The sequence below is a fragment of the Triturus cristatus genome, chromosome 9 (assembly GCF_964204655.1).
Source record: "Triturus cristatus chromosome 9, aTriCri1.1, whole genome shotgun sequence".
Lineage (NCBI taxonomy): Eukaryota > Metazoa > Chordata > Amphibia > Caudata > Salamandridae > Triturus > Triturus cristatus.
This window is the reverse complement of record NC_140592.1, coordinates 670432222-670451551: the sequence shown is the minus strand read 5'-3', so window position 1 is coordinate 670451551 and position 19330 is coordinate 670432222. Positions and strand designations below refer to the sequence as shown.

The 19330-nt window shown below is 44.4% G+C and overlaps 1 protein-coding gene across 1 annotated transcript in view; it reads left to right on the top strand.

Annotated features, from left to right (window-relative positions):
* KLC2 (kinesin light chain 2) overlaps positions 1 to 19330 on the top strand; it is a 263961-nt gene that overhangs the window by 157413 nt on the left and 87218 nt on the right. Inside the window, exons 11-12 of the mRNA XM_085625737.1 lie at positions 10833 to 10900; positions 14385 to 14493. Of these exons, the coding sequence (XP_085481863.1) occupies positions 10833 to 10900; positions 14385 to 14493 (177 nt within the window). The remainder of the gene's footprint in view (positions 1 to 10832; positions 10901 to 14384; positions 14494 to 19330) is intronic.

Genomic DNA, 19330 nt, shown 5'->3' with positions numbered 1-19330 from the left:
GGACGGATGTAGGTGGCCATGCCTGTATTTGGTTTGTACGGACAATGTCTAAATAAGGGCTGGATTTCTATGTCCAAATAAGGGCAATGTGAATTGTACCTATATAAGGGCATAAATCGGGAAACCTATATACGGAATCTAAATTTGCACACAACCATAGCTGATGAGGTTAATATAGAAGTTTTTCTAAGACAGGTGGATTTAGTGGGTCTGAAACAGGAAGAACAGGAAGCCTTAGATGCTCAGATAACTATGGCAGAACTTAAAGAAGCAATTGGTTCACTGGCGAGCGGTAAAGCGGCTGGGCCAGATAAAATACCATTGGAGGTGTATCGAATGCTTTTTCAAGCAATCAAGGACAACATGTTGGCTACATTTCAAGAAGCTCAAGTAGGGAACCCGCCAATATTGTGTTTTTTAAAAAGAAAGATAAGCTGGCGGAACTGCCAGGATCGTATAGACCAATATCTTTGATAAACACAGATGGCAAGGTCTATTAAAAAATTCTGGCAGCAAGTTAGCTCAAGTAATTTCCCCATTGGTTTCTTTACACCAGCACAGTTTTATACCGGGCAAGAGCACAATCAATCATTTAAATAGAGTAATTGCGATGATTGATTACGCCAATGTACAGCAGAGTAGGTTAGGATTCTTTTTTTTAGATGCTGAGAAAGCGTTGGACTGTGTGTCCTGGTCATTTTTGTGGGCCGTCATGCGTAAGACAGGGTTTGGCGCCTGATACATTAGGTCTATACAAACTATGTATAAATCTCCTCGGGCTAAAAGTTGTGTAATGGGTAGAGAATCAGCCCCGGTATATATCAGTAGGGGACAAGACAGGGGTGTCCTTGCCCTTATTTGCTATATATATTAACCTGCTTTTAGTATTGTTAGAAACAACCAATAGGATAAAGTCTATGATTTGTGGGCAACACCATGTGCGCGTATTAGCCTATGCGGATGACATAGCGGTGGCGACATCTGATCCATAGCAAGCGGTGGTGGAGATAGAGAGCTTGACTCGGGCATTTGGGGAAGTGGCTGGATATAAGCTGAATTCATCCAAAACCCAGATTGTATATTCTGAAGGAGCATGTCCAGGGGAGGGACGGGTTACGGAAGAAGCTGTGTATTTGGTTATTAAAATTAGGATGTCATTGCAGGATTTAATAGAGGTGAATTGGGGAGATATAGTTTATGCGGCCATACGACAATTGGATAAGGTTGAATGTTTACATCTATCGATGGTCGGGAGGTGTAATGTACTTAAAATGTGTATTCTTCCCAAGGCCATGTACTATTTTAGGGCAGTCCCAGTGGAGTTGACTCGTCTACAATCTCTATGTGAAAGATTTATATGGGGACAAAAGAAAGCATGTCGAGCCTTGAAATACATGATGTTGCCACAAGACCGGGGTGGATGGGCTGTACCGAATTTTACATTCTATTATTTTGTATGTCTACTACAAAATATGCGGTTTCTATTGACTGGAGAGGAAGTACAGTTGGCAGAAACCCCAACTATTTATCAAATGCTGATGGGGACAGAGGTTAGAAATACTTTATTTAAATTTTTGGAACCTAGTTATTTTAAGAGAACACGGTTTAAGGCGATGATTTCAGCATACAAAGTTTGGAAATAGTACGTAGGATGTTAGTTCTAACTCGGATATGTTATTATACACCTTTGAACTCGACGACTATATTCCCGGCTATTTTATGGGATGGAAAGTTGGCGAGCTAAGGGGATCAGACAATTGGGGGATATATATTGTGGTGGGGTACTTCTTTCTTTTTCTGATTTAATGGATCGGTACAAATTGCTTAAAAATTATTTTTTTAAATATTTACAAATACGAGATTTTCTATGTAAACATTACAAATGTTTAGAGATGGCTCCTATCTCTTTAGTGGAGTCAGTTAAAAAAAGAGCTAAGCTAGGGATACTATATGGAGTGTTGATTGAAACACAGCCGGATGATATAGAAAATCAGGATAGCAAATGGAGGGCACGGTTTGGGCTTGAAGACATATATGTGCAACAATCAATTGAAACAGCTGGTAGAATTCTTGTGACAGCAAGTTTGAGAACTCAACACTATAAGACTTTCTAATTTATATCACACACCTGCAAAAATGTTGAAGTGGGGGGTACATGATGGGAAATGTTTTAGATGTACTATGGAAAGAGCTGATATTGTACATATCTTCTATGAATGTACAATCTTCAGTTTAGAAATCATATCAAGCAATTTGTATCAGAAATTACGGGGGTGGATGTAAATATTTCTAAAGCAGTAATGTTAACAGGAGTTGGGGAGGCTACTAAAACAGGTCGTTTGTTATCCATTTAGATACTTAGTATTTATAGCAGTTGCAGTAGCACGATTATGTGTTGCTTCAGTATGGCTCCAACCTGATGTCCCATCGTTTGAGATGTGGCGAGCGAAGTTCTACAATATTTTTAATTTGGAATATAGACTGTACCATTTAAAATCATGGAAGAGGAAAAAATTGGGGATTCAGATTTGGGGTACCATGCTCGATCATATGGAGATAACTGTGTGAATATAACTAATTTCTATATTGTGGAATTTTATTTTATATTTGATTGTTTCAGTGATTTTATTGTTTACGTGATTGAATTTGATCTATATGCTATGAATTGAACAATAAAAAAAAAAAAAAAAAAAAAAGCAAATGAAGACTAAGCAATGGGATAACATGATTCCTGGGTAAAAGAGCAGAACTTGGTCCGTTGGTGATTTGATGTGTATTGAGTTACCGAGTAATATGGGGAAGAAAGGGAATTTGAAGAATGAACCTGTGCAAGTAATTGCTGAAATACTTGTAGACAGATGTGCTGTCAAGTTAACTAACTGTCAATGGTGGAATTATGAACATGTAGTGTAGGTGGGCATAGGAAAAATTATAGAAAGTGTTAAAGTGTGAAAGGTGGTGTTTAAACAGAGTGTGATGCAAACATTTCCTCATGATTACCTATCAAATTCAAAGATTATGTTATGTCTAGGAAATGAGCCTGTTTTGGCAAATTTTGTGTAAGATTTTGTGTTCTGTTTAGTCTTTTAAGTTATACTACCTAATTAGTGGTTCTTTATATTTTGTCATCGTTCTTAGATTTTGTTATCTCTTGGTTACGTTGCAACATTACACTATTATATGTTATAGTAAAAAAAAAAAAAAAACATGATATATTCTATGCAGTATGTTATATTGTATGAGGCGAAGTCGTGATTTGATCGCTACCTCCCTGGGGTTCATTAGGGCTGCCTCCCAGTCTACATCTTCTAGTGCTCCCAGGTTACCTTCCCAGGTCGACCGCAATTTGCCCAGTCTGTCTGGAGCGTTATTATTCAGGTTCTTGTATGTTAGTGAGACGGCTTTAGTCGTGATTAATTCCTGGAGAAGTCTCCCCTCTAATGGTGCATATTCCGGCAGTGGGGAGGCATCTCTCTTTTCCGCTAGCCATGCGTGTCTAAGCTGTGCGTACTTGAGGAACTGAGATCGGTGTAATGAGAATTCAGTCTTGAGAGTATCAAAGCTTTTTACCGTACTATTATGAATGATATTTCCTAGCCTGGAGATACCTATAGCATCCCAGCCTCCAAAACCCTTCAATTTATGCAGTTCCTTAAGCCAGGTGCAGTGCCACAAGGATGTCTCCTTGGTTGGTTTATGTTCCCAACCAGTTGCCTTTGGGGCCCTTCCCCAGGATTGTACAGTGACCTGAGTGGCCGGGAGGAGCTGCCCCTTGCCTCTGCCACCATATAAATAATGCAAAAATGTACGGTCGTTCATGGTTGCCCTTTTTAGCCTGTATGTAGGGTGTGCCCCTGCTGCATGTATCCACTTGTTGATTGGGGTTAGGTGCTCCTCCCAGTAATAGGCTTCTATATCGGGTAGTGATATTCCCCCATTGTATTGATTACGCTATAGAGAATGGAGCGCAATCCTGGGTTGTTTCCCCAACCATAAAAAGGAGCGTATTTCTGCCACTATCTCCCATAAGTGTTTGTGGTAGGGGGAAGTATGTATTTTGGTGGGTGTATAAAAATTGTGGTAGTGTGATCATCTTAAACATAGACGCCCTGCCCAATATTGTGAGTGGGAGAGCTTTCCATCGTTCAATGTCCTCCTTAAAGTTTGTGAGTATGCGTTTGACGATTCTCTGATAGCAGAGGTGTTTATCTGTTGTAAGATAGATTCCCAGATAGGTAAACCCGTTATCCGCAATCTGGAGATCTCCAGGGAGAGTGAGCCATGTGTGTAACACGCCTGTGTTATAGATCACAAATTTATGCCAGTAAATCGTGTAACCCGATTTTTATCCATAATAGTCTATGGTGTGGAACAAGTTGGATATCGTTGTTTCTGGGTATGTAATGTATAGAAGTATGTTGTCTGCATACAAGGAGATCTTCTCAACCATATCCTCTTCCAGGATAATTAGGAATCCCTATATCCCCGGGTGTTGGCGTACCAGGCAGGCTAGGATCTCAAACGTGAAGGCAAATAATAGTGGGGACAGCGGGCATCCCTGTCTCGTGCCACGTCAGATGGGGAAATCCTCTGATGTCCTTCTGTATACCCGGACTCTTGCCCTCGGTCTTTGTACAATAATCCCACCAATTTCCTGAAATTGGGGCTGAAGCTGAATTTAATCAGAGTGGCCTCCAAAAAGGGCCAATAGACTGAGTTGAACGCTGTTTCTGCTTCCAAAGATAACAACCGATGTGGAGTGTCTCGGTCTATAACCTCCATCATCCAATTGTGTGTCCTTCGCAGGTTCAGCCTGGTCGCTTGGCCAGGTAAGAAACCCGATTGGTCCTGGTGTACTAGGGTCGTGATCACTTAGCGCAGTCTGGTGGCAAGAATAGTTGACAATATCTTTACCTCTGTATTGAGCATGGATATCGGACGATAGGAATCGCACTTATCCTTTGGTTTCCCTGGCTTGTGGATGGTTATAATTGTAGCCATTCGTAAGTCTAACGGGAGAACCCCATCTTCACCTGCTTCTTTAAAAAGGGTTAGGAGGTGCGGACCAAGAAGATCCATGCATTTTTTTATAGAGTTCTGCTGGTATGCCGTTTGGGCCTGGTGTCTTACCGGGGCATAACTGAACTATGGCTGCTATGACATCTTCAATTGTGATGTCAGAATCGAGCCCTGTCCTGTTCGTATCGTCCAGTGTGAGTGTATCTACCTCCTGCAGATATGCCGCTATGTCTCAGGAGGGCCGTAAGTGGCAGGCCTTATAGAAGTCAGCGTAGTAAGACGCGAAACTGCGCAGGATCTGCTCGTCTCTGTCTTGTGGTATTCCTAGTGGGTCCACGAGACAGTCTACCCATCAGACCTCTATTTCCTTGAGACTAAGCCATTCCAAAAGCTTTCCAGATTTATCTCCCACATCATAAAGTTTGTGCAGGGTCGCTTGGGCCTGTGCTTTAGCCACCTGGGTTGCTAAATCTTTATACTGGTGTTGTGTGTCTATCAATTGCCTTGAGAGCTGGGGGTGTGGGAACGTTATGGTTTGTTCCTCAAGGGTTCAAATCTGGGCCTCCAGGTGGGTCATCTCTTCTTTGTCTTTTTTCCTATCCCATGCTATGCGGTTCTGTGTCCTATCACGGAGGACTGTTTTATAAGTCTCCCATAGTACAACCCCGGACTGCACCGATCCCAGATTTTCTTCATAGAAAACCATAGTGTCAGCTCTAATGCCTTTCAATATTGCGTCATTGTGGAGATCCCACGCATTTAAGCGCCAGCAGATATGTCGGTCCCGTAGTCAGTCACCTATCCGCACGTATAGCGGGGAGTGATCCGATAGGCCCCTAGCTAAGTATTGTGCCTCGTATATGTCCCCTATTTCACCCTTCGGTAGAAACATGTAGTCCAGTCGTGAGTAGACCTTGTTCGCGCCTGAGTAGTAGGAATATTGTCTCACCTCTGGGTTCTGGTGTCTCCAGATATCCACCAACCCTAGAATCTCAGTAAGGTGTGTGATCAGTGAGGTATGGGGAGCCTGGGCATGATCTCCCGTCCGATCTATGGAAGTGTGCATTACTTTATTAAAGTCTCCCCCTATAACGTGTAGTGAGCCCAGTGTCTCCAGCAATATCTCCGTCAATGTATTTAGTGTGCGTGCTTGGAGTTTCGGTGGTACGTAGATTGAGACTAAGGTTACAGTCCTTCTGCCCCATCGGCCGGTCACTCCGGCATATGTGCCCTGTGGGTCTAGCCATGTTTGGTGTACACAAAAGGGGGGCGACTTCTTAGTGAGAATCGCCACTCCTCTAGAACCGGAGGTGTACCCCGCGTGGGCCAAAACCACATAAGCCCCTCTCGCCAGAAACCCACATTTGCTACCCCTGTGGTGAGTTTCCTGCAACATTACCGCATCGGGGTGTCTACGTTTGATAAAGGATGACACTAGCACTCTCTTCATTTTGTCCCAGAGACCATTCACATTCCAGTTCATTACGGTAAAGGGAGTATTTTCAGAATCTAACATTTGTATCTAGTGCCAAATACGCAATGCTTGTCTAGCGCTGCAAGGAGTCCAAGTCTGACCAGATATCCGTATCTGGATGTGTTTTGCATGCAAGGCCACTGACAAGGCGGAGACTGATGCCCGAACACAACAACTTTACAATCAAATCAAACCCGTCCTGTACCCCCCTATCACACGTTCCTCCAGAGTCTCTCTCTCGGTATTGTGAACAGGGGTGAGAAAGGTCTGTCGCCCACTCTACCCAAAAGATACTAAACGGGTCCCAGTACCTGTAACACGGTAAAGAACCTTAGAAAAAACAACAGGGTAAAGGGCTATCAGGGAAGGAGGAGGGACGAGGTCAAGGGGAGGAGAAGGGGAAGAACCAGGAAGGGAAGGAAAAGCAGGGGTGCTGCAATCAGTGTCTCAAGCCTGAAGTGGCCTATCACCTGTTCTCGGTTTAGGGATGTTTGCAGAGCTAAGAGGGTGCTGTCGTCGTTGGGGGGGGGGGGGGGGGGGGGTTGAGTGTGTTCATGCCTGGAGCCCCAGGCCAGAAAGTTGGGGTTGGCCTTTGTAATCTTTGTTCATGAATTGGAGTCAGTCACTTGATCCTGCGTGGCTGGTTTACCCATCTCGGAGTCTTGTTCCATGTCCACTATCTCGGCCAACAGGGGATGTTGCATCGTTTCGTCTTCTTCTCCGCCGGAAGTGCTTTCTCTAGTATCGGTTTCGGTACCAGGGTCAGTTCGCCCGAGGAGATGGGGCGTGCGCAAGTCTAGATATCAGAAGATTCTTGATCATAATATCTATTAAATTTTTTTTTATTATCGACCATTCCATGGGGAATACATTTATTCTCAGCAGTCATAGCTCTTTATGTACTTTTGGTTATTTCAAACCAAAGAGGGAGATGTGTTTTTCCTAGCCAGCCATTTATAAACCATAACCTATATCTGCCATAATCGCAATTAATACTTTTTATCACTTTTTAATGTCTATGTTCGCCTTTTAGCAGACCGTATCTGTACATCAGGCTTCACCCTGGTGTTGTATGATGACAGCACCCAAATCATTGTCTCTCTATCACCCAATACCATCTTAACATTGTGTACTTTGTTCACCTGCCTGGAAAAGGTGAACAACGGGATGACATCTAGCTGCCTGAAATTAAATAGAGGAAAACAGAGATTATGGTTGTTGGAAACAATCCAGCACTGTGGGATCACATTCATTGGCCTTTGTGCTTGGGTGATCGCCCCCAGAACGGATGTAAAGAGCTTGGGGGTACTAATGGATAAAGATCTTACCATGGCCCCCCGGCAAATAAAGTGACAAGACATATTTCAGTCTCCTGAGAAACCTCAAAAAGACAATTAAATGGCTCCCCCTGGATACTCTTAAGAGAAGTTATTCTAGGTCTTGTACTTCCATGTTTGGACTATGGTAAATCTCTCTATTTAAGCAGCCCTGCCTATGTCATTCGAAAGCTGCAAGTTATCGAAAATGCTGCAGCCCGAATATTGCTGTGTCTACCAAAAACGGTTGACTCGTCCAGCTCTAGCAAGCGTTTATTGGCAGAATATCCCATACTGCATCTTCCAAAATGAGGGTTTAGGAATAAAAAGAACTTTGATCTAATTGAATATTAAAATCACCAGTTGCAAATAAACATTCATGGGTTGATCCTTTTGGCTTCTACCCTGCACAATAACTATTCCAGTTGATTGAACATAGGCTGCTCTTTGCGGTACGAAGCTTGAAGAGTAAGTCTTCAATCCTGCCCCCTAATAATATTCAGGCACAAACTACCTAAACTACGAAGGTAACTCATTTACCTAGTGTAGGAAAGTGCCTCTATTTGTCATAGTCACCCCCGCTTTTTGCCACCGGTACTGATGTTCTTCGACTGATGTGCACTGGGTCCATGCTAACCATGCCCCAGTGCCAGTTGTCTTTGCCTAAAAACAAGGTAAAATGGTCTTATTGTAACACAATTGGTACACACGTTAGTACCCCTGTAAGTCACTAGTAAGTGGTACCACTGGGACATAGGGCCCGAGTACTGAAGAGGGTCCCTCAGGGCTGGAGCATGTATTAGGACTGACTTTCTGAGAGATCCTAGTCCGCAACACCACAGCAGCAGAAATTGGAGATCTTTTCCTGCTGTAATTCGCAGTGTATGTAAGGTGTGGCTGGGTTAGGAATGATTGGTAGATATGAGAGGAAGTGGTTTCTGTGTGTGAGTGGATTGTGATATGGGAATGTAAACAGTCGAATGTGCTGATATGTAGCTGATATGTATATTGTAAAAAGCTTTTATGGAAAATGTATGGAAGAATTCTCTATTTTGTAAAAATGTGATTTGATATATAAGAAACCAAAGACTATATGGTTAAAATAATTCCTAACTATTTTTGGATGTGTAAACTGGAAAGTATGACCGTAAGTAATAATCAGTTCTAGAAACAAACAAAAAATGCTAAGGTAACAAAACAAAATGGTCTGAAATAGTTTTCGGCCAGCCCACTGTGCACTTAGAGCTGTTGTAGAAGATACATAGGTCGTGTGGGATATCGTGTTTTGGCTTCTCTTGCTTTCCCACTTTTCCTAGACCTAAAATTAAAAAGTAGGGGGTACCTCTGGCTTATCTTAAGTCTTTGACCCCTTGCAGGTGAGAGTCCAGGCTCTCTGAGGCCAGAAACAATACCTACCTGGAGGAAGGTGTTCGCACCTCCTTCAGCAGGATGGCTAGTGATTTAGCATAACAACGCCTGGGGCTTCAAAGCCCCTGCATCCTTTGATACGTGACCCCAGCTTCCCTTGGAGATGCCACCTCCTGCCCTAAAGCCCATTTGGCACCAGGACAGGCAGGAAATGAATTATGCCACTAGGTATGTTGTGCCTCCAGGCTAGTCACACCCCTAAGGTGGGCTGCTCAATGTGCTCAACAAAAGAAGGGTTTCACTATCTTGTTTTTGATGGAATTAGAAACTCTGGAACCGGCTTATGTCCACACCCTACATTAAGTTTTCATATGGGGGTGTTGTGACCCCAAGGGTAAGTAGCCCATAGGCTACTACCCTTCACTCCCCTTAATGCCCCTACGTTTAGTATTTAGGTGGCCCCCTGACACCAGGAACTCATATTAGTCTGCCTGAAAGGAGGAGGAGGAGAGCTGAAGACCTGAAAACTGTGGTCCAGCATCAACTTTGATGCAAAACCATGCCTGGCTCTGCCCTCCCTGCAATCACTGACACCGGCTCGTCCAGAAGCGTAACAGCCTCCCCAAACCTTTGGAGGCTTGGTTTGGAGATTTTCCCAGCACTTCCTCCTAAACAGAAGTTTACCTAGCTGTCCTTTCCCAGTAATGGGCAAATGTTATTTTCTCAGAGTGTGCTCTATTTTTCTTTATCCCCAATAAAATACTCCATGAACCCTATTTTATCATATTGACATGAAAGGTGACCTTCCAACTCAACTTGCAGATATCATCTGTGTCATGACTGCCAACCTAAGTTACCTGGACTGTGCTGCATCATCGCAAAAAGAGCTCTTCTAAGTAGGATGAGTGGGTGTGCCCAGTCTCCACTAATCAAAATGTTAGGAGAGCAGACCAAAAGCAGAAATGATGCTTCAGAGCCCATTGCACACACGAGAGAGTGGGACACATAAGTGAGGAGAATGCAGAAGTTGAGGAACACTTTTTATAGTTGAGGATCGGTCATTACGCTGATTTCAGCAATGTGGAATCCTTTTCCGACTCACAGATTTTAATTATTCCCCTGCTCTTATTAATGAATTGGAATGGAACACAGTGGCATGCAGCATTCCAAGTTTGCGAAACTGAGAATGTTTTGTATGATAAGGACATTTTGTTGCAGGTAATTCTTTTTCTAATTCTTACCATTCTAAATTTCATTGAGACAGCATGAGTCATTTGGTTTAGCAGTGACCACTGCGCTATATCACTCACTCTTTTGCTCTCCAGAACATAACGCAGCATTTGATGTGTCATAGCACTTCTTCTGACTACCAGACCTGTAGTCAACAGAATCCCATTCTAAAGTATTGCTAGTGAGTCTGTGGATCACCTTCATGTCACTCTGCACTGATCTTTGATAAACTGCCAGTAGAGATGACGTTCAGCACTTTTAAAATAGGCACTCCATTTGTACTTGCTTTTGTGCACTTGTCTGTCCTAAGGGGGAGACTAATAGAGGAAAAGCATGTTTTTAGATCCGCATGGTCCTTAGGCTAAGTCATGATGCCAATGTTTCATGCTGCTGCCTTCTTTGATGGGACTTTTTCTACTTTACAGGGAAAGCGAAAAGACAACTCACTGTATGGAGAGTATGGAGGCTGGTACAAAGCTTGCAAAGTGGACAGGTGAGCAGAAAAAGATGTGTACAATGAAGATGTAAATTGATCATTGAGAGGTTTGTACATTTGATAGGTGGAGATCAACGTGAATTGGTGAACACAGTAAGGTGAAGAGGTGGGGCCAAAGGGCTGGGACCAGCAAAAACCCTGTACTGACCACCATTTTCCAAAATTAAAAGCTAATCAATGTCCTTTCTCCTGATGTATGATTTTTTTGTCTCCGCCTAAAGAGACATTTATTAAAAAATGGAGGCAGAGGTTCTGCGGTGTGTATGCTCAGTGTTTTTCTATTCGCTTCAGCCCATGTATTTAAGAGCACTCAATAATTTCTTATCTTGAGAGCCTTTTGTTTTATTCAGTGATTATCTTCTGCTTTCCCAGCCTTCTGTGGCTTCTTTGTCTCAGGATATGGCGTGAAAAATGGTATAGAGAGAACTGCAAACAGACTTTCTTTCCTCGTCATGCCCTCTTTACCACTATATTGTCCATATTCATTATTTCATACCTGTTACCTTCCATCCCTGAATAGGTAGCCAGGGTACCAGAGGCCAGGACATACTCATGGAATAGATATCTTTGGCCATGTTCTATTTACTTATTTTTCCTGCAAGTCTCCATGTGGACAGTGGCAGCTATGGGTTGCACCAGTCGGCGGCATCTGTTTTGAAAGGGCATTTTAAGAGTAGTAATATGGTTTTGATGTGCAGGATCTTGGCAGCATAATCTCTGGTCATGGTGCCCAAAAACAAGTGTAGGATGCAAGCAGTGGATTTCCAGAGCTCACTCTTTCGATTCTAGTTCTAGTGGCAATTTGGTTAAGTGAGACTTAGCACCCTCAGATAAGGGTGATGATCAGTCCTGACTATTCCTGACATCTGAGCAAAGGAGTGAACGACATCCTCAAAGCAGGGCAAGGAATTTTAAACAAACCAGGGCTAATAGACCAGTAGGATAGTGGTGTTATAAATGCAGTCAGTCAGTTCTGCAACAGTTGAACCAGTGCAAGTATATGTCTCTTTGCAACAATTGCACAGGTGCCAGTATAGGTAATAGTGTGCTTTACCCTTAACAGAGCACAATACAATCGGTAACAAATCCAGATCACGCATAAGAAAAACATATGAATCTTAGTGTGTTTAGATTTACCAAGAAGAAACGTGTTTTTAATGGCTTCTTGAACAAGAGAAGATTGGGATCACTTCTTTATTGGAAGCGAGTTCCAGATGAAAGTTGATGAGTCCATGAAGGAGCTAACAATATCTTACATTTTATTAACACAGGGTGGAAAGAGTTGTTACTTCTGAGGCGCGTAGTCTGCCTGAGAGTGTTCGCATACGGTCCACTTTTTTTGTCTGATGTTTGTGTACAGTTTTGTAGCCAAAGCAGTATATTTTGAATTTTATCCTCAATAAACAGGCAAGCCAGTGTAGCTGTTTGTGTTTTGGGATGATAGACCTAAATTTCTTTGTGGAATAAATGAGACTTGATGTCAAATAAAGAACAAATTTGAACAGCGCCAGAGATGATTAAAGGACTTCTATTCAAATAGTGTTGCACTGTCTGGTCTTAAAATACACGAGCTGCTGCTTTCAGTTGAGTGCTCATTTAACTAGGTATTTGATATTCTCTGTTAGCAGAAGTTATTTTAGCAGCTGTATGTGCCTTCTATGTATATGCACTGGTAATATAGTTCAGTTGGTTAAGGCTCTCTGTCTATAAATGTTTGCAAGCTGTTGGTCATAGGTTTCATCATCTTGGGATACTGGAAGGGTTAATGGTCCTGGATCAGAGGTAAGAGTGTATGCTAGAAGTTCGATACATGGAAAGAGAACTGCATAGTTTGCAAAGAACTGTTTGTAAACTGCGGAACTTACTTCGAAATCCCCGGATATTAAATTTAAACTGGTATTCTTCTGAGGTAGAGAAGAAAGATACCATTATATTAAGTAGTTATTTATATTGGTTAATAATCATCAAGAAACAATGGTGGTGCAGGTTGCCATCATTCCATGCCCTTACCACCTTAGGAGAAGCCTCAACAACAGATATTTGTGCTGCTGATTTGATTGTTTTTACTCAATGGTATATGTTTTATTTTTGTAGTTCCCTCGTTTGTTGGAAAAGTGCATATAAACAGACCTATTTCAAAAGGGTTGTCAGTAGGAACCCTAATGTTGGAAACAACAGTTCCTAATTTTTTCCAGCATTCTGTAGCTGGGATTTGGTATTGTAATGGATTATAGTCTGTTGGCCAGCTGTTTGAATAGCATTGCTTTCATACCTTTACCGATTTACTATCTGAGTTCAGCTTGTCGCAAAATCATTTAAAGAAATATCGTCTTTAATCAGATTATGCAATTTAAACATTTACCTAGAAAATTTGTTTCACAGGGCAGGCAGTATTAGCGCGTGTGTACTCCAACAAAGAGATGGTATAAATTAGGGTACCAACAGCAAGGATGTTAAAATAAAGTGCAGGCAGTCAATATAGTTCATATGCTTGCTAGTTTCCAGCTGTTAGTGGGTTACTGGTCTGATATTATTCAGTATTTATCAGTGCACCTATATTAGGATTTGGAGTTAAATACAATGAATATCATGTTGGAGATGAAATTAAATATCAATAGTCACAAGTCAGCAAAACATCTGTTGAAATTATTGGTCCCCGATTATGCATTTCTCCCAACTTTAAATGATTGATGCACACTTATGTGTCAGCTTTATTAAGTTAGCTATTGTAAAATTAAAAGACAACAAAGGGCTTTAATGATGAAATCAGAGTTGGTTACAGCTGTTCTAGAATTATGTCTTATAAGGTACGTTTTACATATGTCGCTGTTGTTTTGTGTGTCTCTCTTTACATGAATTTTTTCTTTTTTGCAAAGATGTAAATTGGAAAATATTTAAAGTATCTTAAATACACTGACAATTACATTTATGCAGTTGAATAATCCATGACCAATCTAATTCTCTTATAAATACAAAATAAAGAAGCGGCAACTGTGTGCCTCTGGTAAGTTGTAACACTCACTGTGACATCTACACCCTACCTTCCAGTTAATGTCTTTTGAAGTGCATTGGGTTGACAACAATCGTTCATGAAATTTCAAAAGATGTCCCCTATGGCTCATAGTTCTTTTGATCATTACACTTGTCTGTGCAACAGTAGGACCCAAATTAATGTATGTTGAATGCTCATTTCCTCTGTTGGGCTGCAATGTACACTCAGTAAGTTATTAATCTAGATGGTGATATGCTGTCTGCCTTTTTAATCACTGTTGATGTTCCATTGGTGCATTACCTGACTGAGAAATGCCCACTGCTGTGGTCCGCTTCATATTTCTCTACCCCTTACGTTTGTGTGTGAATTAAAAGGTTTGGGTAAGAGGGGTCCATCATATATGCCTAGTAATCATTTGACCTCTTTACTTGTCTTTCAGTTGGACAGTGAATATTGGCCTATTGATGATTTTACCTATTTATGTTTTAGCCCAACAGTGAATACAACATTAAAGAGTCTTGGTGCACTGTACCGCCGGCAGGGTAAGCTGGAGGCTGCTGAGACCTTGGAGGAGTGTGCAACCAAGACTCGCAAGCAGGTACCAAGCAAATAGCATGCTAGGTGAGACGAATGCTAGACGAGTGAATGGGATAGTAACAGGCATGATGGCCTATAAGAGGGTTACTGGAGATGGGAAGAGGGCAATAAGTGACGAAATATATGTTCGAGGCAAATGAGCTGCAGATTATACACTTTTGCATAGATCGCCATCTGGTGTTGGGCCCGGATGTTTGCAGTTTGTTTTTCTTCTTGGACAGTCTTTGGAAGTCATGAGTTGGGTGACTCCTCCTTCGGTCCGTACTGCGCATGGGCTTCGGCTCCATCCTCAGATTGTTTTTTCCGCCATCGGGCTCGGATGTAATACTTCGTGCTCCGGCTTCGAACCTCTCCAGTTCGACCTTCGACGAAAAATCCTCGTCCATCGAGATTCTTTAGACGAAATCGACTTCTTCATCTCTCTCTTCGGCACTTCCTCGATTCCAGACATCGGCGGCGGCCTTCGTGCCTATCTCGACTTCGGTCTCGGCCGATGGAAAGGACTCCTTTTAAGAAGTGCCCGAAATGTGGGTCTAAATTTCCCCACACCGACCTCCATCAGGTGTGCAACCTCTGCCTCTCTCCAGAACACGAGGCCCGAGGCTGCCCCGCCTGCAAGTCTTTTCGATCGAAAAAGACTATTCGGGATCGACGAGCTCGACGCACCATGGCGCACTCATTGACCTCGGCTCCACCTGACATCTTCGGAGAAGACACCGGATCTTCGGGACAGCAGCACACCGAGCAGGAGGAAGATATCGTCAGCGCTTCCGAGGCCGATGACTCCGACGTGGAGGAGATCCCACCGGCGCAGAGGGTCGTGAGTACTCTACCCCCTCCCCGCGCCCATACCGAAAGAGACTCCGGTTGCCCCTTCGCCTCCTGGCCTAGGGAAAGCCACGCATACTGCTTCCATCACCCCACCTTCGGGCCTGGTGAAAAAGCATCACAAGTCTCCTGGCGGCACGGGCTCGAGCCAGCCTCCTAGCGGCGCCGACAAACATTCTTCGGCGCCGAAGAAAACAAGTTCCGTTCCGAAGCCATCGGTGTCGAAACCTGGCCTCTCGGTGCCGACCAAACACAAACCCCTCGGCACCGACGCTTCCGTGTCGAAGCCTGCCTTGGCGCCGACCAAAAAATCGGACACCCCAAGAAAGCACTGCGCGGATAAACCGACAAAGCCTTCGGTTCCGAAAACGTCGGCACCGATGGACGAATCGGTGCCGGAGGAGCTTTTTGCACCGGATCCTGTTCAAAAGACTGTAACAAAGGATCCAAGGACTGGACACTTAATGTTGTCTGTCAAGAAAAGACTTTTGGACAAACCAACTCCTCCTCCACCACCAAAACGGAAGGACTCTGCCACATCCCCGTTCAGAGTACCCTCCCCGCCACCTCCATCTCCTCCTCCTCCACCCCCTCGACCTCCTCCACCCCCTCGATCTCCTCCACCCCCTCCATCTCCTCCCCCACCTTCTCCACCCTTGCCTCACTGGTCTCCAACCCCGTCTCCAGACCCTGATGACCACGGAGATCCATTCTATGATCCCACAGATGCCCCGCAGGACCCCACTACTCCGGGAACACCTGACCCATGGGAGGACTATCACAATCCCGATGTGCCTCAGGATGATCTCTATCCATCCAGACCGTCTCCACCAGAGGACTCCCTGGGGTTCCACCACCTCTTACAACGGGCGGCACATTACCATGGGGTGGAATTACACAGTGATCCAGTTGAGGAAGACTTCCTACTTGACACATTTGACATAGCAGATAAATCCACCGCTATATTACCCATGCTTAAAGGGGTGACCAAGCATGCTACAGAGGTTTTCAAAGACCCCGTTAGAGCTAGGGTCTTAAACCCCAGAATAGAAAAAAAGTACAAGGCAGCCCCCACGGATCCTGTCTATATGAAAGGGACCTGCGCCCCTAGACTCACTAGTGGTCTCCACAGCTAGAAAGCGCTCCAACTTTGTCATCTGGTGAGGCACCACCACCTGATAAGGAGTCCAAGCTTTTAGATGCGTCAGGCAAACGCACTGCCTCCCAAGCCGCCAATATGTGGCGCATCGCCAACACACAGGCACTGCTGGCAAGGTACGATAGAGCGCACTATGATGAGCTGGAGGCTCTCATGCAGCATCTCCCAGACAAATATAAGAATAAGGCTCATGAGCTAATACAAGAGGGGAAGATTATTACCAACACCTCTATCAAATGCGCACTTGACGCAGCAGACACGGCGTCCAGGGCTATAAACACCAGTGTCCTGCTTCGCCGTCACGCCTGGCTCAGAATTTCAGGCTTTAAACCAGAGGTCCAAGCCTCTATTTTAAACCACCCCTTTGACCAACAACACTTGTTTGGCCCAAAAGTAGACTAAGCCCTGGAAAAAATGAAAAAGGATACGGATACGGCGAAGTCTATGGGAGCCCTGCAATCACAAACCCCTAGACGCTCCTTTCGCCGTTCCTCCTTTCGAGGCTCTGGCAGAGGTTACTCTTCCGATAACACCTCCACTTCCTACAAGTCCCCTCCTCAAAATACCTTCTCAAAGGGCTACCAAAGAGGTGGATATCGAGGGAACAATAATAAAGGCAGGGGCAAAACCAACACCGCCCGTTCTGCCACACCACCCACACAATGACTTTCCCCCGCTCCCCCCAGACCATTCCACTCCGGTCGGGGGCAGACTACAGGACTTCCTTCACACCTGGGAAGCCATAACATCAGACAAATGGGTAACCCAAATTATTCGGTCAGGGTACTGTCTCGAACTAACTTCTACCGCCCCAAATATTCCACCCAGACACCGTGCGATGTCACAAGAACACACCACACTTCTGAAACAAGAGGTACTCTCCCTCTTGCAAAAACACGCGATAGAGCAGGTACCCGTCGATCAGCAAAATCTAGGGGTCTACTCTCTGTCCTTTCTCATACCGAAGAAAGACGAGACCCTACGGCCCATCCTAGACCTCCGGCCTCTAAATGCATACATCCATTCAGACCATTTTCATATGGTAACTCTTCAGCAAGTTCTCCCACTCCTCCGTCAGGGAGACTTTCTCACTACACTGGATTTGAAAGACGCATACTTTCATATCCCAATACACCCGGCTCACAGAAAGTACCTCCGATTTGTGGTGGACAACCAACATTATCAGTTCAAGGTTCTCCCCTTCGTGGTCACAACCGCCTCACAGGTGTTTACCAAATGCCTGGCAGTAGTGGCAGCACACCTCCGAAGACAAAACATTCACGTCTTCCCCTACCTGGACGACTGGCTCATAAAAGCCGCGTCCTACCACCAGTGTGTACAAAATACAAACACTACCATACAAATACTCCACCAGCTAGGCTTTACGGTGAATCACCAAAAGTCCCACTTGATACCCTCTCACACAAAGCAATACCTCGGTGCCACTATAGACACCTCAAAAGCTATAGCCTATCCCAACTCAGCCAGGATCGCAAGCATGCAAGCCCTGCGCCAAAAGTTCCTTCTTCAGCACTCTCTCTCAGCAAGAGTGTTCATGAAACTAATAGGAATGATGGCATCTTGCATTTTCATAGTGCCTCATGCAAGACTTCACATGCGTCCACTCCAAGAGTGCCTAGCACGCCAGTGGAACCAGGCCCAGGGACAGCTGACGGATCTGGTGTTGGTGAACGGTCGCACCCATCGCTCTCTGCAGTGGTGGAACACCACAAACCTTTCCAAAGGGCGACCGTTCCTGGACCCGGTTCCTCAGGTGATTCTAACAACGGACGCATCGCTCTCCGGCTGGGGAGCGCACCTATTACACCTCACAGTGCAAGGTCTATGGACGCCACAACAGAGGCTACTCCACATCAATCATCTGGAGTTGTTGGCGATCTTTCTAGCCCTGAAATCGTTTCAGAAACAAATTTCAGCCAAAGCAGTCCTAATTCGCACAGACAATATGACTGCAATGTATTATATTCAAGAACAGGGGGGGACACACTCTCCCCAGCTCTCCCGCTTAGCACAGAGCATATGGAGATGGGCGATTCCACAAAAAATCTTTCTCCTGGCACAACACGTCCCAGGCATACAAAACACCATGGCAGATCTGCTCAGCAGACAAACGCAGCAAATGCACGAATGGGAACTGCACCCACAAGTTCTTCACCCATTCTTCCACAAGTGGGGGCATCCTCAGATAGACCTCTTCGCCACCCACGAAAACAAAAAATGCCCAAGCTTCGCCGCCACATACCCACACCCATTGTCCAAAGGCAATGCGATATGGATGAACTGGTCAGGCAAATTTGCATACGCCTTTCCACCTCTCCCACTAATTCCATTAGTGGTAAGGAAGCTACAACAGCACTCCCTCAGACTCATTCTAGTAGCTCCAACATGGGCCAGGCAGCCGTGGTACACCACACTACTACAGCTCTCAGTGGTCCAACACCAAAAGCTGCACCTGTCCCCATGCCTCCTAACCCAGAACCATGGAGAAATCAGGCACCCGGACCCAGCTCAGCTCAACCTTGCGATCTGGCTCCTGAAATCTTAGAATTTGGATACCTTAACCTTCCCCCTGATTGCATAAACATTATCAGGGAAGCCAGACGCCCTACCACTCGAGCATGCTATGCCGCAAAGTGGAAGAGATTTGTTGTTTACTGCCGTAACAATACAATCGACCCCTTAGATGCATCCATACAGCACATCATATGCTATCTGCTCCATCTTCACAGGTGTAACCTGGCATATTCATCCATACGTCTACACCTATCAGCAATTGCTGCTTACCTGCAAAACAGACAGCATTTATCACTTTTTAGAGTGCCTGCTATTA